Below are 20,273 nucleotides of genomic sequence, written 5' to 3' on the forward strand. Positions count from 1 at the left end.
CTCAGGTCATGATCTCAGGGTCCTGGAATCAGACCCCACACTGGGTTCCGTCTCTCATTCCCCTGCTCAGGCTCTCTCAATAAATAAGTAAACTCTTTTAAAACAATGAAATGCATACATTTGCTTTACCCCACCCTTTCTTCACTTTTGAAGGGATGAAAACTCAACCAATGCCATGGGCATTTTTCAAATCAGCATGCTTTTACATCAGCCTGAGCTGTTGCCTGGCTGTCTTCCTTCACCTGTTCTCACCCTGCATTCTAGATGGGTTTCTTCTGCTATGTTCAACAACATGCATTCAACAAATATTTTTGTCAGAAGAGCTTAAGAGTCAAGTCAAGGAAGACAACAAAAAGTAAAGTAAAATAGAGTACTTGTTGGGCTACAATGCACATGAGCTTGCTTCTTACGTAAAATGTGGATGATAGTAGTACCTACCTCATAGAGTAATCAAAGATTAAGTGAAATGAAGTATGTCAAGAACTAAGAATAGGGCTTGACATATAGCAGATGTTAACAATTACTAATAGTCTATTCTCCATAGAGCCTAAGCAAACATATTAAACCATTCTAATATCCAATCTAATTTAATTCTTTAAACTAGCACACTCAACACTGACTTGTATTAGTTAATGCTATAATAAACCTTTTTAGAAGGATATAAACATGGGTGTGTGTATATGGCTCAAAAGAAGGCAATTTTTCTCCTTGCTCTTCTACTGAAATTACCTTCACATCAGTCACTAAAGATCTATTTTCGGGACTTCATGAGCTTTTTAAAGCTATTTTTTTAAAAGACTTTATTTATTTATTTGACAGAGATCACAAGTAGGCAGAGAGGCAGGCAGAGAAAGAGGAAGGGAAGCAGACTCCCTCCCGAGCAGGGAGAGAGCCTGATGCGGGGCTTGATCCCAGGACCCTGGTATCATGACCTGAGACGAAGGCAGAGGCTTTACCACTTAGCCACCCAGGTGTCCCCTTTTAAAGCTATTTTAAAACTACTTTCTGACCTCTCTTTTGAACTACTTTTCAACCTCTCAACACTCTCTTCCCCTTTGGATTCTTTGGTGGCACTTTGATTTTCCTTCTACCTCTCTGACCATCTCTTTTTTGTCTCCACAGCAGGATCTCTTTCCAATGGTTGCCTCATGAATTCTAGTATTTCTTAAGGTCCATACTACTTTTCACTGCTTCTCAAAGTCTCTGCAATGTGCTATGATACCTTTCTATCCTATCTCTTCTGTGGACTACTGCAATACTCTAAATTGTATCCTGGTTCCTAGTTTCTCCCAATTCCAGTATATTCTTCAGAATTTTTTTTAATGTTAAATATTTGTTTGTGAAAAGACCTCCATTACTGCCTATTTTCTCAAAAAAAAAAAAAAAAAAAAAAAGAAAGATAAAAAGAAAAAGAAAGAAAAAGAAAAAAAGAAAAAGCCCCAAACTTCAGCACACTATACAGTCCCTTTATTTTACCCCCACCAATCCCCCCCCAATCTCATTTCATCTTGTTCTCCTACTCACCCAGAACTCCAAACACGTGGAAAACTTCATTGTCCATATTACAACATACCGTTTGGCAAATCTCTGCCTTTCCACATTTCCTCTTCCTCAAAAGCCTGTTTTCCCTGTTCCCAACCACTTCCTGATCCAACTCCCTTTCTCCATTAAGCATTTACCACATTAATTTACCATGTCTATTCCCTAAGGAAAATAAAAGCATCCCAAGTATAGGGAAATGGCTTTTTCTTCTCTTTAGCTCCAGAATCATAAGCTCAACAAAAATTTAATAACTCAATTGTGAATAATCAACATTAAAGTGATTTCTTTTTAAGAGCTGCAGTTTTAAAATTTCTCCTTAGGTGGAACTGAGTGTAAGGAATAAGATGCAAATAAAACATTCAAACTCACATCTCAAGGTAGATATGGAGAGTCAGAAGATAAGGACAACAGTGCAGAATATTTGAAATCTGGACTACCCTGGAACTTCAAGGTTGTAGGACCATGGTTGTAGATACACAGAACATATCTGACCTTAGATATGTTTCCTTAGAAAACCTTCAATGGCTTCTGAAAGCCTCATCCTTAACTGGCACAGAGGACTCCATAATAAACTTGCCTCCATCTACTTACAGCCTCATCTCCCACTACTCTACCTTACTTTCTGAACTTCAGCCTTACATACCTTCCTCCCTACCCTTTTTTTTTTTTTTTTTTACCTAAGCAAATGCCCGTGATTTTCTTTCATATATTCTCCTACCTCAAACGAGTTCATTCTATCCTTTCACTATCAGCCCGAGGATTCCTTAAGTCACCTCCATTATACGGTGACAGAGTATGAGTCCATTTTATCACATTATATTTGGAAGGCAACACAGTGTGATATTATGATAATGGATTATGGGTTCTTCGGTATATTTAACCTCTTTTGTCTTGCTTTCCCTGACCATAAAATTGAGACAACAGTGGTACATACCTCATAAGATATTGAAGGGATTAAAGGAGATAGTTCATGTAAAGCACTTAGAATTGTGTTGCTATAAGTAAAAGCCCAATATATGTCTGTAATTATCAACCATACCTCATTCTATGTCACCCTTCCCCCCCACCCCAACCACTTCGCTGCTTCTCTAGCCCAGGAACCACATCAGCCACATTCACTTCTGTATTCTTGGCCTTGGGACAGGATTTTGAACATAGCAGGTCTTTGATATATGATCTGTATAAATAAACTGGCAAAGCCTCGTGTTCTCCGTTTGCCTTACTAGCTCAAAGACTGAAAATTATTCATCCCACCTATGCTTCGTTTACCCTCACGAAAAATGTAGTACCCACTTTAACGAGCTTTTGTATTAAATAACGGGACACATCTACCAAAGCACATTGCCCACCTTCAAATACTGTACCCATGGCAGATGTTTATTAATCAAGCGGAGGTCCTCGTCTTCCCTCCCCTCCGGCACGTCTCGTCCCGACCCCGCCTTCCACCCAGCCCACACCCTTACTGAGCCCTTGGCCCCCGGTCCCTCGGGACTTCAAGCGTGGGAGCCCCGGCCCCGCGCGGCTCCCTCCCGGCGCCCCGCGCCCTCCTTCCTTCCTTGCCCGGACGGACGCACTTCCGGCGGATGGGGGGGGGGACCCCGGAAACGGAAGTGAGCGGCGGGGTCGACTGACGGTAACGGGGCTGAGAGGCTGTTCACAGAGCAAGTGAAGATGGTGAGTGAGACCCTGGGCGACCTGAGTTCCCGGCGGGCTCGGGATCCTGGCCCGGGAGAAATGGGCCGCCCCCTCCTATCTCGTCCCGGGGTGGTGGCGGCGGCGGCGGCGGGAGGATGAGGCCGGCCTCGGGCGCCATGATCTGTCGAGTCACGGGGTTGGGGGTTTCGCGGCTGTCGCCCGGGCTGGGCTCCGGCACCAGTCCCGCGAGCAGCGCTTCGGCTTCATTTCCTTCACTTGTTTCTCTCGATGTGCGCCGTCTCAACCTGGAGACCCCCAGCACGCCCCGGCCCTCTCCCCATAGTTGGCGACGAGCTGGCAAGGACAAATCCGAAAGTGCAGCGTTGTTCTGTGGTGTGTGCTGCGGCGCCGCCGACTGACTACCCTCCCCTGAGGGGCAAACCTTGGGGGCCCAAAGCCCTCGAATTCCTCACTCACCCCAGGCCGCGGAACGGCTTTGCTAACAAACCCAGCTGTAAAGTCTCCTTTTTATCTCTCACCTTTACAGACATTTTGGGGAACCTGTAGTATGCCAGAAGTTGGAGGGGGAAAAAATCGAGACGTTGGTTACTCCCCGTTTGTCAGTATTGTTAGTGCATCCTCCCCACTACCATCCACTTTCTGTCTTTCTAACTTTAAAATTGGGATGCTTGGAAAAGACTCCTAAAGGGCTGCGGCCTCTGACTCTGATACGAGGCCATCTAACTCTAGAAAGTTTCTGTTGGAAATACTGCTGATCATTGTGAAGAGGTCTTCTAAACACTCTGAGGTCTAGTGGTACTTAACTTCTCATAGATTTGTTTTTCTCTGCTGCTTTAATAGAAACATCAGGTACCAATCCTGATATTTGGCAGAAGGAAATTGGGTGAAATCATGACAGTAAAGCCCAGAAATCCGAATTTTTCTTTTCTTTGTGTGTAGAAGAAACTTTTCTTCTCTTGCTTTATAATAAAGCAGTCTGAGAGCAGGAGAATGTTTATGTGTGGAAGTACCAGGAGATGCATTTGGAAAGGCACAGTCCTATAACTCTAGATGAGGAAAGAGTTCAGGCACCAGGAGGGATGAGTAAAAGGGGCCAGAGAGATTGTATGCCTTGATCATAGTCACATAATAGGTTAGAGACAGTTGCACTAGGTTCAAGATTCTTTTCCTGATCAACTTTGACTTCTTTGGAGGGAGGCCTGTTTTGTAGGTTCTTGAGTTCCAGGCTAAGGATGTTGGACTTATTTTTCAAAGAAGACATTGGCAAATCAGTGAAAGGTTTTGTAACAGCTTGGTGGTAGATATTGTACGTTTTAGGAAAACCTTGATTTGCGGAAGTGGAAATGGAAAAGTCTGGACACAGCAAGACCCAGTCAGGTGCTGTTAAAGTTACCCAGGTGTGAGATCCTGAAGTAGAATGGTAGATTGAAGAAACTCTGAACAGGCTAAAGTACCTGACAATATAAAATACACACAGATAAATTAAGAAATCAATTTAAAATGCTGTTTTCTCAGAGTGGTTTCTCCTAGAATAGTGGAAGGGGATACCAAACTACCTGTAGCCGTTTTACATTTTTCTGCAGAATTACAGCAGTATTGTACTTGACCAACAAGTGATTAGAAGTCAGCTTTTGTGTTTTACCTGTTGTAATGTTTATTGCATTTATTTGCTTGTTTAATTTATCTTCATTAGACTAAACCCTGGAAGGTAGGTGTATATCTTCAGCATCTACCGGAGTACCTGCCACATAGTAGATGTTTAATAAATATTTGGTGATCAAATTTTTATGGTATAGATGTGTAGGGTGATAATAAACCAATACCAGATATACTGGGAGTCTTTGTTCTTGTTTGGTTTTGTTTATAATGTACTGATTAGATTGATTTTTCATAGGGAGTACCCTGTTCTAAAGACCAAATACTTTCTGAATGTCTCTCTTTTTTTCCCTTGGCTTCTGTGACCACCTTCTTCTAGCTAGCCTGTTCTTAATCCAACTCTCTTGTTCTTCATTAAGGAATTGTATTTCCCAGGAGTCTGTCCTGGACTATTCTCATTCTGTGCTAATCATTCCAACCTAAGCAAGGGATCTTTCCAATGAGAGTAAATCTGATCCTGTCATAACCCTCAGAGGCTCTCTCTCAATTTCAGAATAAAACCTGAATTTCTTTGATTGTTTAAGCCTTTTTGTTTTTTTCATTTTGCCAGCTTTGGTTTACTTGATATGTAGTTAGCTGGTCATGTTAAACTGCTTATAGCTTGTTTATTTATATTTTTGTACCTTTACCCATATTCTTTTTTCCTGGAATGCCTTTCAGTATGACAGTATTCAGAGATCAATCAGGAATCCTTCCTACCCCCAAATTTGATATTATTTAATGTGCCATGTATAATCATTCTACCATAATGTAAAGGCTCATCATAATTGTCGGACTGTGGGCCCTTTGAGGGCAGAGACTTTATTTTTTTGGTCTAGTGCATATACAGTGTTTTTTATGTAGATGTTAAGTGTGAGTTTTAAAACATTTTTTGTATTTAATAGTGTTTTTATTTGTGTTGTAGAATGCCAGAGGACTTGGATCTCAGTTAAAGGACAGTATTCCGGTTACTGAACTTTCAGCAAGTGGACCTTTTGAAAGTCATGATCTTCTTCGAAAAGGGTATATGGGGGAATTGTGACTTTGACTTTGTTACAATAAAATGTTTCTGTGAATTCTTTTTCACAGTATTCTTTAACTATTTTGATAGACCATAAATATATATTTAATTTGGGACATAGCAAATAGTATACCTTAGACGTGGGGAGGGTGGGAGTGGATGTTTTTTGTAATAGAGGAAGTCTTAACAGTCGTAGGATTGGATAAGGCATCCTTCAAGGAGCTGTTACCCAGTGGCATGACTTGGTACTGTTCTTTTTGCTACTGCTAACTTGGAGAGCCGTTTGTGTCCTTATTAACTACTGGAGTAATTCTCTGGGAGAAACTAGAACACAGCAGTTAAGAGCCTACTCAGGAGTAGGATGCCTGGGTTTTGATTCTGGCTCTGCTCTTTACTAGATGTGTGACTTCAGGCAGGTAACTTAATTGCTCTATGTCTTAATATCTGTATCTGTAAAATAGGGCTGTTAATAGTAATAAATTTCATTTTGAGAAATAAAAGAATTCATACATGAAAAATATTTAGAACAGTACCTGACATTAGTTAGCCCTCAGTAAGTGTTAGTTGCTGTTACTTTACTTTTCTAGCTTCAGCACACAGTTGTACCCCTTCCTTTGATTTCCTCCATGTTTCTATATGTTTAGGTCTCAATTTCTGGTACTTATTGACAGGTTGCCTACCCCTGTAAACATCTGTTGTGAATTTTTGAATTTTATCTGTAACTTTAAGGTATTTTGGTCTTACTATAATAAAATGTCATTCTAATGGTGGTGTCTGGGGACAGACCTAATGCTTCATTATTGTCTTTCCATTTTCTAGTGAAAGATGCAGTTTATAGTCTTTGGAATTGGAGATATAATTTGATTTATGGTATGGTATAATCAAATTCATAAAACTAGCCAGTAACCAGGTTCTGATGATTTCTTATATATTTACTTTTTTCCGCCTAAAAGGCTTCTTTTTCTTCCCGGTTAGACTTTAAGATTGCTGTGAACACAGCCATTTTCAAATTCTGCTTCTAGGATAATGTTCTGTACAAAGACAATATGCAGTGAATGATTGTTGCAGGTTCTTTTCAGCTCTCAAATCCCATTTTGGCAATAAGCATAGTCCTCTTTATGTATCTAGAGTGTTAAAGACCAGTGGCCTGTTTCTAATAATGTATGACCTTATATAGTAGGTATTTATTAAATGTCAAATATACTGTTCAGCATGTATTTATTAAAAATACATTAAATATTGAATATGCATAGACCTGAACAGAAGAGGTGTAGTTGTTTTTAAGATTAATTTATTTATTCGAGGGTGGGGCATGTGTGTGGGGGGAGGGACAAAGGATGGGAGCAAATCCTCAAGTAGACTCCTCACTGAGTGCGGAGCCTGATGCGGGGCACAATCCCACGACCCTGAGATCATGACCTGAGCTAAAACCAAGAGTTGGACACTCAACTGACTGAGCCATCCAGGTGCCACTGGATTTTTTTTATATAATATAGGAAGCATGTCATCAAATAATAGTAATTTTAAACATAGTTTGTTAAATTTCTTCCAGATGTAGGGCATCATTTAACACTGTTTTTCGAAGGGTTCACCTTACTGAATTGACCACTAGTATCTATAATTGCTGCTTTTTTCAAAGATTTTATTTATTTGTCAGAGAGAGAGCACAAGCAGAGGGAGATGCAGGCTCCCTGCTGAGCAAGGATCCTGTTTCTGGACTTGATCCCAGTACTCTGGGATCCTGACTTGAGCTGAAGGCAGACGCTTCATCAGCTGAGCCACTCATGCGTCCCTAATTGATATGTTTTAAAACATTTATCATATATAGTAAATTTGACCTTTTTAAAAGTGTTATATAATTCATTATGTTATAATTCACAGTATTATGAATTTTAATAAATATATCAATCCCTGCAACCATTACTATAATCAAGATACAGAAGTGTCATTGTTCCTAAAAACTCCCTTTTGCCATTCCTTTATACCTGTTGATATACCAGTTATACCTGTTGATAGATGCAGTTGAGTGATTTATAATCTCGCTTTTAAATATTTTTTTTCAGCCTACCTTGTGTGAAAAATGAACTTTTGCCCAGTCATCCTCTTGAATTATCAGAAAAAAATGTAAGTATGTTATCCATGTTTCTATTTTTATCCTCTAGTAGAAGAATATACTTTTAGTAATACATAGTTTCATTTATTAAGATAATTTTAATGTTGAGCATTTGACCATGAAGAATATGAGGACTTACTTTCAATATCCTTGTAGAGCAGGCTTTGAATTATCATTAAACTGCTTCACTAAAGCTTTTTTTCTACATTCTTCTTTAGTCTTTTTTATGGACTATTTTAACTAGGCCCTACTCCCAACATGGGGCTTAAACTCAAGACCTTGAGATTTAGAGTCCCATGCTCTACCAACTGAGCCAGTCAATATGCCCCTGTATGGACATTTCTCAAGACCAATCCCCCTTTCCATTCCTCTCATATTTCCTCATTTGATGACCCTGTTTTCCTTTATAATTTTCCTCTGCCATTTTTGCTATTGACTGCCAGTCCAATCTCTAGCCTTGACCTCTTTCTCAAGCCCTGCATCTCCAAGTTACTGAGGGTCGTATTCTCTTGCTAGGCACAGTAGGTACACAGATGAGTGTGACATAATCCCCATCCTTGAGGGGCTGAAAATTTAATGGGAGGACAAGCAGTGGCTAGGGGCTTCATAAAATGGTATAGAGGACCAAGATGGAGCAGCCACCTGTGCAGAGGGCTGCTGGGAGTCTTTGTAGAGGAGTAGACATTTGAATAGCTGTGGACCAGTATTAACCAGGTTAATAGATAGGGAAGGGTCACCCCTGAAGAGGATATATCCTGTATACATGTTCTAAAGACAGAGACTTTATAAATACACGTTCAGAGCAGGAAGAAAGAGGTATCTTACTACTCAGGAAGATGGGGCTCAAATCAAGGGAGATTACATTCTCACTTTCTCAAGTATTAGCCTGGCCATTAGATTTGGAATATTGATTCAGTTCTGAGCAATACATTTTAAGAGAGACATTGACAAATCAGAGTGACACTGGCCCAAATGATGATGAAGAATTTAAAAATTACATAGATCATTTGAGACTCAGTTTACATCAGCTGCTTCTGTGTAGTCTCCTTAATCACTTAATCAGCTAATGGCAGCCTCTTGAAATTCTGTGCCACTTATTAACTATTATAAGTCCTTTGGCATGGGTTGTGTAATTGAGCTATGTAAGTTTAGATTCTTGACACCATACTTAGCAGCTAAGTGAACTTGGGCAAATTCCTTAATCTCTGTTTAAGTCTTCATTTCCTCATCTGTAAAATGGAGTTAGTAATAGCCCATGCCTTGCATATGCTGGCTTACAGTAGCTCTCCATGATCGGGAGCTGTAGTAGTGATGGTGATGGAAGATGACCATCCTTATTTATACCAGTGGTTCTCAGCTAGGGATGATTTTACCTCCTCTAGGGAACATTTAGAATGTCTGACTGTCACAAGTAGTATTGGGAGAGAAGGGTCTTTGGTCCTGGCATCAATCGGGTGGAGGCCAGGGACACTGCTAAACATCCTGCAATGTAAAGGACAGTCCCCATCCACCACAACAAATAATTGTGTAGCCCACCCTGTCAGCAGTGCCAAGGGTTGAGAAGCCCGGATCTATATGTAATGTCTTCCCAATTCGATTATATAACCTCCTCCATGGCAGACTGTTTTGTGGTTTATGGGTCAAGTTGATTCATTTTGCCTAAAGTACATTAGATTACAATCAGTTTTTTTTTTTTTTTAAAGATTTTATTTATTTATTTGACAGAGAGAAACCACAAGTAGATGGAGAGGCAGGCAGAGAGAGAGAGAGGGAGGCAGGCTCCTCGCTGAGCAGAGAGCCCGACGTGGGACTCGATCTCAGGACCCCAAGATCATGACCTGAGCCGAAGGCAGAGGCTTAACCCACTGAACCACCCAGGCGCCCCTACAATCAGTTTTTTAAATCCTCATTTTGCCTGTGGTTGCTAATAATTAAATACATGTTGATTGATAATATAGTTTGACATCATATTTAAAGATGGACATATTCATCAAAGTTTATAAAATAGAATTTTTTACATAAAACTGTATTTACTTAGGAGGATAGCTCAGTATTTAACAGAAATCCTTCAGTGAGAATTTCAGATTATATACCCATAATAAGGGTTAAAATTTTATACTCTAGCTAAAGTAATTAAAAACCATGTCACTGGGTACCTTATCTTAGACTTAATGTATATGGCCTCTGGTCATGTCTTAAGTGGGCACTAATCTCTCAGTAGGTTTTTGATCAAAATTATTCCCCATGCCCATGACCTAAAAATCTTATCAAGAGAATGTAGTATAATGGAAATTGATCAGAGGTCACTTTATCTTATTGTAAGTACTTTAACTTGGACAAACCTTTGTAGTAGTCTGCAAATCATATCCACTACCCATTTTGGGAAACTAAATTAGGATTATGGGTCAAGTTGATTCATTTTGCCTAAAGTACATTAGATTACAATCAGTTTTTTAGAAGTAATATTAGTGTTTAGTAGAAGTATGATTCTAGGGAAAAAAATTGCTTATTAGCACCCAATACAAACTGGACAAACTCTAGAGTTTTGGGTTTCCCTGCCACCTGGGAATCTATTACCCCAAGTGGAGTTTAAACATTGTACTTAATTAACAGGGTGGTATCATGGGTTAGACTATTTCCTTTGTGAAATCTTTTGAATTACATACTTGCATACTTAGAAATTCACTGTTTTTGTCACTTGTGTGTAACTGTTTCTCATTTATACCTTTCCTTTGTTTTACAGTTTTGTGGTAATTCTAATAAAAAACACTGAAATATTTTGTAAATATGTTTTTTTCAATGTGAAAAACATTCCTTACAGAACATTTATCACTTCTCTAAATCCAAATTTTAAGTGATAATTTTACATTGGTGAAGTACACGTGCACGCTGGATAAAACAGACATTTATGTTCTAAAATTTATTGACAAAATTAATAAAAGAACTTAGTTTTAATTTCAGTTATGGATATTAAAATTCTTAAAGTGTTGTGCTACATACGTATTTGTGCTGTTTGGAAAGCAGAATGTTGCGTGTAACATTTGAAATTACATTGTTTGCCTTCGTAGTTTCAGCTCAACCAAGATAAAATGAATTTTTCTACACTAAGAAACATCCAGGGTCTGTTTGCTCCACTAAAATTGCAAATGGAATTCAAGGCAGTGCAGCAGGTGAGTTGATGGATATCACTTATGACATGTGTGTTGCTGTGGATTGGAAGGATTCTTCTCTAGGACTTGCCCCATAACCCTTACCTTCTCTGCAATCCATTCTACTTTGCTCCTTTTCAGGATATGACCTCGATTTCTACTTTATAGAGAATAAAGAAGACATTATGTGGAAAACTTCAGATTATGAGCTCTGTGCCAAAACTTCTCTGCATCTACTTTCATGGTTTTCTCTTTTTGGGAGGGCTACATTGAATTTGAAATACCTCTAGGAATATGCATGTGGTTGTACGTTTATATGTAGGCAGTTTGTATGTAGCCGAGTGCACCTGTTGCTCAGGAATAAGATCTTCAAAAATGTCCTTCCAAGCGTGTAAGACCTGCCTTGACCTGTGCTTTGGATTCCGTCATCTCACACTAGGTCAGGGAACTCCCTTTTCATGGATCCTCCTATAGCTGATAGCTTTATCCTCTTTCTCTACTTTGCTCAGACTCATCAGCAGTGTTTACATTCATTCTAATCTTTTTTGTCTCTTAAAACAAAATTTCTGGGTGCCTGGGTGGCTCAGTGGGTTAAGCCGCTGCCTTCGGCTGAGGTCATGATCTCAGAGTCCTGGGATCGAGTCCCGCATCGGGCTCTCTGCTCAGCAGGGAGCCTGCTTCCTTCTCTCTCTCTCTGCCTGCCTCTCAGTGTACTTGTAATTTCTCTCTGTCAAATAAATAAATAAAATCTTTAAAAAAAAAAAAAATAATAAAACAAAATTTCTGTCAGTCCCTTTATAGCACCTTTTCTCTCACTAAGTGTGCTTTTGCAGGTTGAGCGCCTTAAAGTTGCCTCCATTTGTACACTCCTTTACCTACTATTTCACTCAACCCACTGGTTTCTGGCTCCCATCAAAGCAGTGAAGCTGCTCCTAAACAATGTGGATATCTGTATGCCCTTTTGTTTGATCTCCCTGTGGTATGTTACACCAGTGACTCCTTCCCTTGGCTTTTAGGACACCACACTTTGCTGATATTGTCTTTATCTCTGAAACCTTGTTCTCTGGTGTTGCCACATAGATTCCTTTTGCTTTTTTCTGTACCCTGAAATTCTGTTCTTTTAGTTCCCATCTCTAGTCCTATTTTCATCCTGTTATTTCCTGTCTATACCTATAACTTCAAGTATCATTTATATGTTGATGACCCCCAAGTTTTTATTTTTATTTTTATTATTTTTTTAAAGATTTTATTTATTTATGTGACAGACAGAGATCACAAGTAGGCAGAGAGGCAGGCAGACAGAGAGGAAAGAAAGCAGGCTCCCTGCTGAGCAGAGAGCCCCATGTGGGGCTCGATCCCAGGACCCTGAGATCATGACCTGAGCCGAAGACAGTGGCTTTAACCCTCTGAGCCACCCAGGCGCCCCGATGACCCCCAAGTTTTAATTCTCATGAGCTGTAAACATGTCTAAGTACAGAACAACTCCCTATTTCTCACATACTCACATGTGTCATGTATGAATAGGTCGCTTCCTAAGGCAGAGATTGGAGCATGAGCTGTGGTTATCTCACCCTGCACTACATCCCTACCCTCCACCCATACCTCCCACCATCTAGTCAATTACATATTCTCACCACTGCTACTACATTGGTTTTGATTGCCTACTGTGTTTTGTCTGAATCACTGCTGTCCTCCCACCATTGTACATGCTCTAGTCACAATAATCTTTTTAAAATACAGATTTGACCATGTCACTCCCCTCACTTTGCCCTTAAATTAAAACTCAGCTCCTTAACATGGCTTTGTCCATGAATTGGCCTCTCCTTGTTCTCCACCATACTTCATAGCCTCCTAAAACTACTTGCATGTCCTGATTCAGTTTTTCTCTCACCTTTTGGCTTTTATAAATGTTCTTCCTACTACTGTGTCTTTTTCAGTAAATTCTACTAGTGCCATCAACTATGTTAGCTAAGTCATTGTGGAAGCTATTTCAAGACTTTTTTCCAATGATCAAGTTCTAAAAGAGCGTGTCTGGCTCTAAGTCAGAATAATCTAGATGTGAATCTTGGCTCCACCATCTACTACTCTTAAGAACTTAAATAAGTTAGAGACCTTTCTGAGCCTCAGATCATTTGTTTGTTTGTTGTTTTTTGTTTGTTTGTTTGTTTTAAGATTTTATTTATTTGGCAGAGATCATAAGTAGGCAGAGAGACAGGCAGAGAGAGAGAGGAGGAATTAGGCTCCCTGGCTGAGCAGAGAGCCTGATTTGGGGCTTGATCCCAGGACCCTGAGATCATGACCTGAGCCGAAGGCAGAGGCTTAAACCCACTGAGCCACCCAGGTGCCCCCATTTGTTTGTTTTTAATGTGAGATGGAGTTAACCATAACAACAGTGTGTGTTATTAGGGTTCTTCTGAAGATTGAAATAACACAAACATGGCACAGATTCGCTAGCTTCGCTTTGATTTTCCTGCTGTTCACATTCCAGCTACATATGGCTTATATATCAGCCCTAACATTTTAATCCCATTTAATTCAGAAATCTTTGCCCAAAATTCTGCTCCCTCCCTTTTCCCTCTTATCCCTGTACTACTGCAGTTCTTGCTTATGGGGATGTATAATAGTTGTCTGCTCATCCCTGCTTTTGGTCCTTTCTCAGGGCTATATCTGATCAAACTGTACCTGCCAGGCCCTTACTCTTTGGATTAACTTAAAAGCTCCATTTTTGTTTCTTCCTCTGTCATCCCTACTTTCCTTTTAAAGAAAGAAAGAAAGATATATATATATTTATTTATAAGTAAATATAAATAAAAACATATGTATATTTTAAGTAATAGGTATATTTTTCTAATTTTGACAACCTGGAGAATTTTTTTCATCCCAAACACTATAGGCCATTAGTAATTAAAAATATTTTTAGTCTGGATATATCTTCTTGGGGGAAATTATCTTAACAGCACCCTTAGATTTCAGAGTTATGATTATTTTAAAATACTAGTATCCGGTAGTATGGACCACCTATTACTCTTGGCATTCTTTTGTCAATATCCAAAGTAATCTGCATTGTTTCTGATTATGACTGCTAGACAACTAACAACACACAAACTGAAAATTTGGTTTGGCTATATAAAAGTTGATTGAATACCAAGTATATGCCAGTGACTATACTATAAACATCCTTTACACCATATCATCTGGCATGTTTGAGAGGAAGATGGTATTACCCTGTTTCACAGGTGAGGAAGCTGACGGTGAGACAGATCAGGTAACTAGTATTGTAAGTAGTAGAACAGTTTGATTCCAGGTCTCTGACTCTGCAGCCCGTGCTTGCTTCACTGTGTACTTACATTTCAGTCTGCACTCTTTATATTTAACTCTTGAGAAAGGTAAATAACGCTAGTTCAGGATGGTATTGTGTTTTTTAAAGGCCCCACAGGTGTCTTTGGTCTTCCTTTCTGGTTAGCCAAACTGTTTTAAGGATCCTAACTTACATTTTTTATAATGAGCAATACAAAACAACATACAAAGTGAAGTGATCAGTTTACTAAGTAGAATAATGCTCTTACCGAGTTGGAATTTCTTCAGGAGTTTGATTATCCCACTTTTATTATGAAATAGATATGATGTTAGATCTGGGGTTTTGCATTTCATCACGTGTATACTGTGGTTTTCTTGGGACAGAAGCCAAGTCCCAAAATATATGCAAAGTCGATGGGATTATTAAGTGTTAATAAACTAATTTTCAGTGTCTTTATATATTTGGAATAAAGTTTTAAGGAATTTTAAAAAATTGATTTGGGTCTAAAATATGAATTGGTGTTTTTGCCACTGGTTATGTTGGTGTTTTATTTGTAGCTTTGTGAATTTTACACGTAAAGAATGAGGAGGATGAAATTAGATTATATATTGTTTTCTTTCTCCCCTTGGTTTTCTCTTATTTTGCCCTTTCATATTTTTTGTGAAGGTTCAGCGTCTTCCATTTCTTCCAAGCTCAAACCTTTCACTGGATATTTTGAGAGGTAATGATGAGACTATTGGATTTGAAGATATTCTTAATGGTAAGTGTCATTCAGCACCTTTTATGGAGTCCTAATAACGTACAAGGCAATGGAAACAAACAAAACCTGTAGCATCCTCATCCTTATGGAACTTATAGCTCATTGGATTGATTCGCTTATGTTTATTCATTGCTGTAAGACAATATTTAATGGTAATAACTGTTCTTTAACTGGTTTTAAAGGAGAAATTTATGGAGTTTCAAGGTTGTAGTCATTACAGTCAGTTGATGATAGTCCTTCATTTCATGTCCTGCAATTATAGTCTGATGTGTAAATCTAATTTAGTATTACAAGGATAGCTTAAACAATGATTTTTGTTTCAGTATTCAAAATATTTATGGGATATGATGAGTTTTTAAAATGACTAGAAAAAGTCAGAAACGTTTTCTTTAAAAAATAACTCCCCTCAGAGAGTTTTTGTGCTTCTGTAGCTGGTGAACAGGAAAGAAGAATCTGTCTTTTTTTTTTTTTTTAATTTTTTTTTTAAAAAAGATTTTATTTATTTATATGACACAGAGAGAGAGATCACAAGTAGGCAGAGAGGCAGGCAGAGAGAGAGGGGGAAGCAGACTCCCCGCAGAGCAGATAGCCCGATGCGGGGCTCGATCCTAGGACCCTGAGACCATGACCTGAGCCGAAGACAGAGGCTTAACCCCCTGAGCCACCCAGGCACCCAGAATCTGTCATTTTTAACAAAATTCCTTGAATAATTTTATTATATATGAGAGGGGCGCCTGGGTGGCTCTGTGGGTTAAAGCCTCTGCTTTCGGCTCAGGTCATGATCCCAGGGTTTTGGGATGGAGCCCCACGTTGGGCTCTCTGCTCAGCTCTCTGCTCTCTTCCTTCTCTCTCTGCCTGCCTCTCTTCCTGCTTGTGATCTCTGTCTGTTAAAAAAAAAAAAACAAAAACCTTATTATGTATGAGATAAATACTTTTTAAGTACGAACAATCCAAACAGCATCCTCTGTTTTTTCTGGTTCTGGGGAAGATAAACAAATATAACTCTGTTAAGTATTGCATCTGTTCATTATGCCCCAGCAGTTCAGGAGAAACAGAAAAACCCAACAGGATTAAATTATAGTAGCTTTGCTTGGCTGCTGGTGTCCGGTAAGGAAATGCTTAGATACGGCAGAAGTCTGGGAAGCCTCCTCTTTGAAAATCGTTCCTGAGGGAGCTTTTTGAATGCAGGGAAATCTGGATTTCCTAAACTTTTTACATTGAACTCACACTTCATTTTAAATTACCAAGGTGATAGTTCTTGTCACTATATTTTTGTCTTTAAATTAGTTACAAAAATACATTCATTTAAAAATCAACTCGTGCAATTTTGTATAAAGAAAGCGAGAGGTGCTTGTTAAGTATTTACTCAGTCAAGCATTTATTATGTGTCAGGCACTGGACTAAGCTCTAAATATACAATCGTGACAAGACAAACTGTGCTTTCTACGTGGGGAGGTAAACACTAAACAGATAAATGCAAACATATAATTACGAATTTTGATAAATTCTAGGAATAAAAAGGGATAATGGTATAGTTTATTGTTGGATGGGAGAGACAGGCACTTCTGTGAATATGACAGATAACTTGATTTCCTAAAAATGTGTGAATTAGTTAATCAGAAAGTAAAGGGAAGACTATTTTAGGCAGAAGAAGCAATCCATATGTTAAAGGTCTGTAACCTGAGAGAACAGCTGAAGAACTCTGAAGGGTTTTTTTTTTTTTTTTAAAGATTTTATTTATTTATTTGACAGAAAGAGATCACAGCAGGCAGAGAGGCAGGCAGAGAGAGGGGAAGGGAAGGAAGCAGGCCCCTGCTGAACAGAGAGCTCAATGCGGGACTCGATCCCAGGACCCTGAGATCATGACCTGAGCCGAAGGCAGCGGCTTATCCCACTGAGCCACCCAGGCACCCGAACTCTGAAGGGTTTTAAGATGTTTTCTTATCTATAAGCTAACTGGTTAGCTTGCCTTGGTTTCATAGATCCTGGCAGAAGACAAGACTCCTAGAGTCAAAGGACAGTTTATTCCTCACAGCAGCAGCAGTAGCTGGGGTATCAGCTTTCCTGTTGGTTCCCTCAGCTCCAGCTCCCAAAGAGTAGCAAGAAGAGGGTCAGGTGATACCACATATATGGTGTATTTTATTACAGGTAGAGGAGCCCCCAGATCAGGACATCTGAATCTTTTATAATAGGCATTAAGTCTTTCTGTTCTGTGCTCCAGAAAAGTCATGATCTTTGTCTTCTGAGGGTGTTCACTTTAGAAGCAACTTTGGAGAGAGAGTCTAGAACAAAGGCAGGCAGTGTATCTAAGAGAATTTTGAGAGACCCATAGAGAATTGTCTCCCAACACACACAAGAGTGTGTTAAGAAGGCCCATATGGCTGCAGGGTTTTGAGGTAAGTGTTGGAAGTGATAGGGTTTTGCTTACTCATCAGGGAAGTACTTGACCAAGAAAAATCTGCACATTTTATAAGGAGGAGAAGGGACAATAGTAAAATCAAAACTAGACGTTTAATGCTGGAAGGGGTCTTCTGTTTACTTGAGTTCCCTCACTTTAAGGTGGTTAAACAGACTGATGGAGAGGCTCAGTCCTCCCTGTCAGTCTCTCACAGCAAGGTAGTAGCAGAGCAGGTGCTGGAACCACAGGCCATTACCTTGCTCATGTGGTATGTTGTTTTCTGGTGAAAGTGATTTATTTAATAAGTATGCACGTCATTAAAGTCAGAGCTTAAAGTAGAGTTTAAAAGAAAGTTGTCGTAAAAATTAATGTATTGTTTAACACTTTAAAACATTACATCTGAAACTCGGGTCTTCCGTGATTCCCCCCACACCCATTTCTCTTTCCTATTCTTCAGTTACTTGCTGTTTTCATTTAGTATATTTCCTTCCAGACTTTTTTCTGTGTGTTTTTATACTAATATATATAGTCAGAAATATTCGGCATTGCTAAGTGGTTTTTTTTTTTTTTTTAACACGACTGGTGTACTGTGTATATCTTAAAGTATGTATGATACATCAGTGCATTTATTGCTGGACGCTTTTTTCACTTTTATTTTTTTAAATTTAATTTTTGAAAGAGGTGTGTGTGAGTGGGGTTGGGGGAGGGAGAGGGAAAGAATCTTAAGCAGGCTCTGTGCGGAGACTGACTCAGGGCTCAGACTCATGACCCTGAGGTCATGACCTGAACTGGATCAAGAATTGGACGCTCAACCAACTGAGCCACTCAGGTGCCCGTCTGTTTTCACTTAACACAAAACAGTGCTATAAGCAAACATCTTTGCCTATTCTTTGTACTCATGGTAGAGACATTTTTTTAAAATAAGTTTAGATGTTGAATGCCTTTTATATAGCAGTTACTCTGCTATTAATGAGGATAGCAGCGGTAGTTGTTGCTGAGGCTACTTTGATGTGTGATGAGTGTAGAGAGTGAGTGTATAGATTGCTGAACTGATGTGACATAAGAATCTAGTCTCTGAGGAGATCAGTGAGGAATCATCCAGACCTGTAATTTTTAATATGGATGGTTATTTATTTTTACAAACTAATTTTATAGTTCATTGGGTTTTTATCCGAATAGGGGGCAGAAACAGGAAAAGGCTTTGTTTGTTTTTTGGAAGCTTACTGTTGCCATTAATTTTAAAAGCTCCCTTATGTGTACTGTTCAGTTAGAATAAGACTTTTTCTGATTGCTCTCTAAAAACAGGATAGTCGGGCGCCTGGGTGGCTCAGTGGGTTAAGCCGCTGCCTTCGGCTCAGGTCATGATCTCAGGGTCCTGGGATCGAGTCCCGCATCGGGCTCTCTGCTCAGCAGGGAGCCTGCTTCCTTCTCTCTCTCTCTGCCTGCCTCTCAGTGTACTTGTAATTTCTCTCTGTCAAATAAATAAATAAAATCTTTAAAAAAAAAAAATAAAAAATAAAAGCAGGATAGTGAAGATTTTAAAGATTTTCTTGGTCTTGAATTCTGATTTATGTTTGTGTATGTGTATATAATATGTAACAGAGCACAAAACAATAGAAATAAAATGTTTTTGCAAACTAGATTAAGAGACTTGCTCAATCTTTTAATTACAAATTGTTTCCTAGAGTCATCTGGGAAGCCACTGGAAGGCTTGAATTTTGAAAAAGGAGAATTTTTTCAATCTGGCTTTTTTTTTTTAACAACTGTATTGAGATATAATTGACGTATAATAGAATGTACTCATTTTAAGTGTACGGTTCTGTGAATATTAGCAAATGTGTACTGCTGTGTAAGTGTTCCCCCAGTAAAGATATAAAATGCTTATCACCCCAGAAAGTTTCCTTGGTCCCTTTGCAGTCACTTCCCTACCTTTGACCCCACTAGGCAGCCACTAGTCTCTTTTCTGTCAGTTTTGCCTGTTCTAGATTTTCATGTGGGTAGTATCATTGAATTTATCTTTTTTTTGAGAATCTTTAATATGTTTGTTTTTGTTTGTTTTCAGACCCGTCACAAAGTGAACTAATGGGAGAACCACACTTGATGGTGGAATATAAACTCGGTTTATTGTAATGTGTTGTGCTGTTCATGAAAATAGAGGGGCTGCATGTTGTTTATAGTCATCTTTTTACTATAACTTGATGTACACAACATTAAAAGTACTGACACGTGAATTTTTGTCTAAATATTATCTGTGATCATTTGAAATTATTTGGTCTTTGGTTTATGGCCATGTGACAATGGAAAGCACTAAAGGGAGATGATTTTAAAACTCCCAATTACAGAAAACAACAGCCTTCTGTGTCTTTAAAAAATTGTTGGAAAAGAGTATTTTAAAACTGTCTACAGGTTCCAATGCAGCTTGTTTTCTGGGTGTTCCATAAATTTAATTTTGAAGAACCATTATCAGCATTTGAGTCTGCAACCTTCATAGTAGCATCTTTCAGAATAAACATCTGTAATTGATTTCAGTGGCAACACTTCAAATTAAGTACAAAGTAAGATATTTATATTTCACCTTGTTTCAGTATAGCCTATTGATACTCATCAGAATAATATTGGATTTATTGTGGCTTTTAAAATTGTAGCTATTCTTTGGTTCTTTCAGGTTGAAAAGTATACTAAGTTCAAAGGTTTTGATTTA

The 20,273-nt window shown here is 38.9% G+C and overlaps 1 protein-coding gene across 1 annotated transcript; it reads left to right on the plus strand.

Annotated features, from left to right (window-relative positions):
- The first annotated feature begins 3,112 nt into the window (after nucleotides 1–3,112).
- POMP (proteasome maturation protein) lies at nucleotides 3,113–19,803 on the plus strand. Its single transcript, XM_059377453.1, has 6 exons — nucleotides 3,113–3,216; nucleotides 5,759–5,856; nucleotides 7,918–7,978; nucleotides 11,036–11,137; nucleotides 15,081–15,174; nucleotides 19,635–19,803. The coding sequence occupies exons 1-6, from the start codon at nucleotides 3,214–3,216 to the stop codon at nucleotides 19,700–19,702; spliced, it is 426 nt and encodes a 141-aa protein (XP_059233436.1). The 5' UTR covers nucleotides 3,113–3,213; the 3' UTR covers nucleotides 19,703–19,803.
- The last annotated feature ends 470 nt before the right edge of the window (nucleotides 19,804–20,273 follow it).

Source organism: Mustela nigripes, chromosome 15 (assembly GCF_022355385.1).
Source record: "Mustela nigripes isolate SB6536 chromosome 15, MUSNIG.SB6536, whole genome shotgun sequence".
NCBI classification, from domain to species: domain Eukaryota; kingdom Metazoa; phylum Chordata; class Mammalia; order Carnivora; family Mustelidae; genus Mustela; species Mustela nigripes.

Excerpts from the sequence above, each read along its gene's own strand:
- POMP (XM_059377453.1), top strand. Across the intron at positions 7,979-11,035 it reads TTGAATTATCAGAAAAAAAT|TTTCAGCTCAACCAAGATAA; the intron begins GTAAGTATGTTA and ends TTGCCTTCGTAG. Across the intron at positions 11,138-15,080 it reads AATTCAAGGCAGTGCAGCAG|GTTCAGCGTCTTCCATTTCT; the intron begins GTGAGTTGATGG and ends TTTTTTGTGAAG.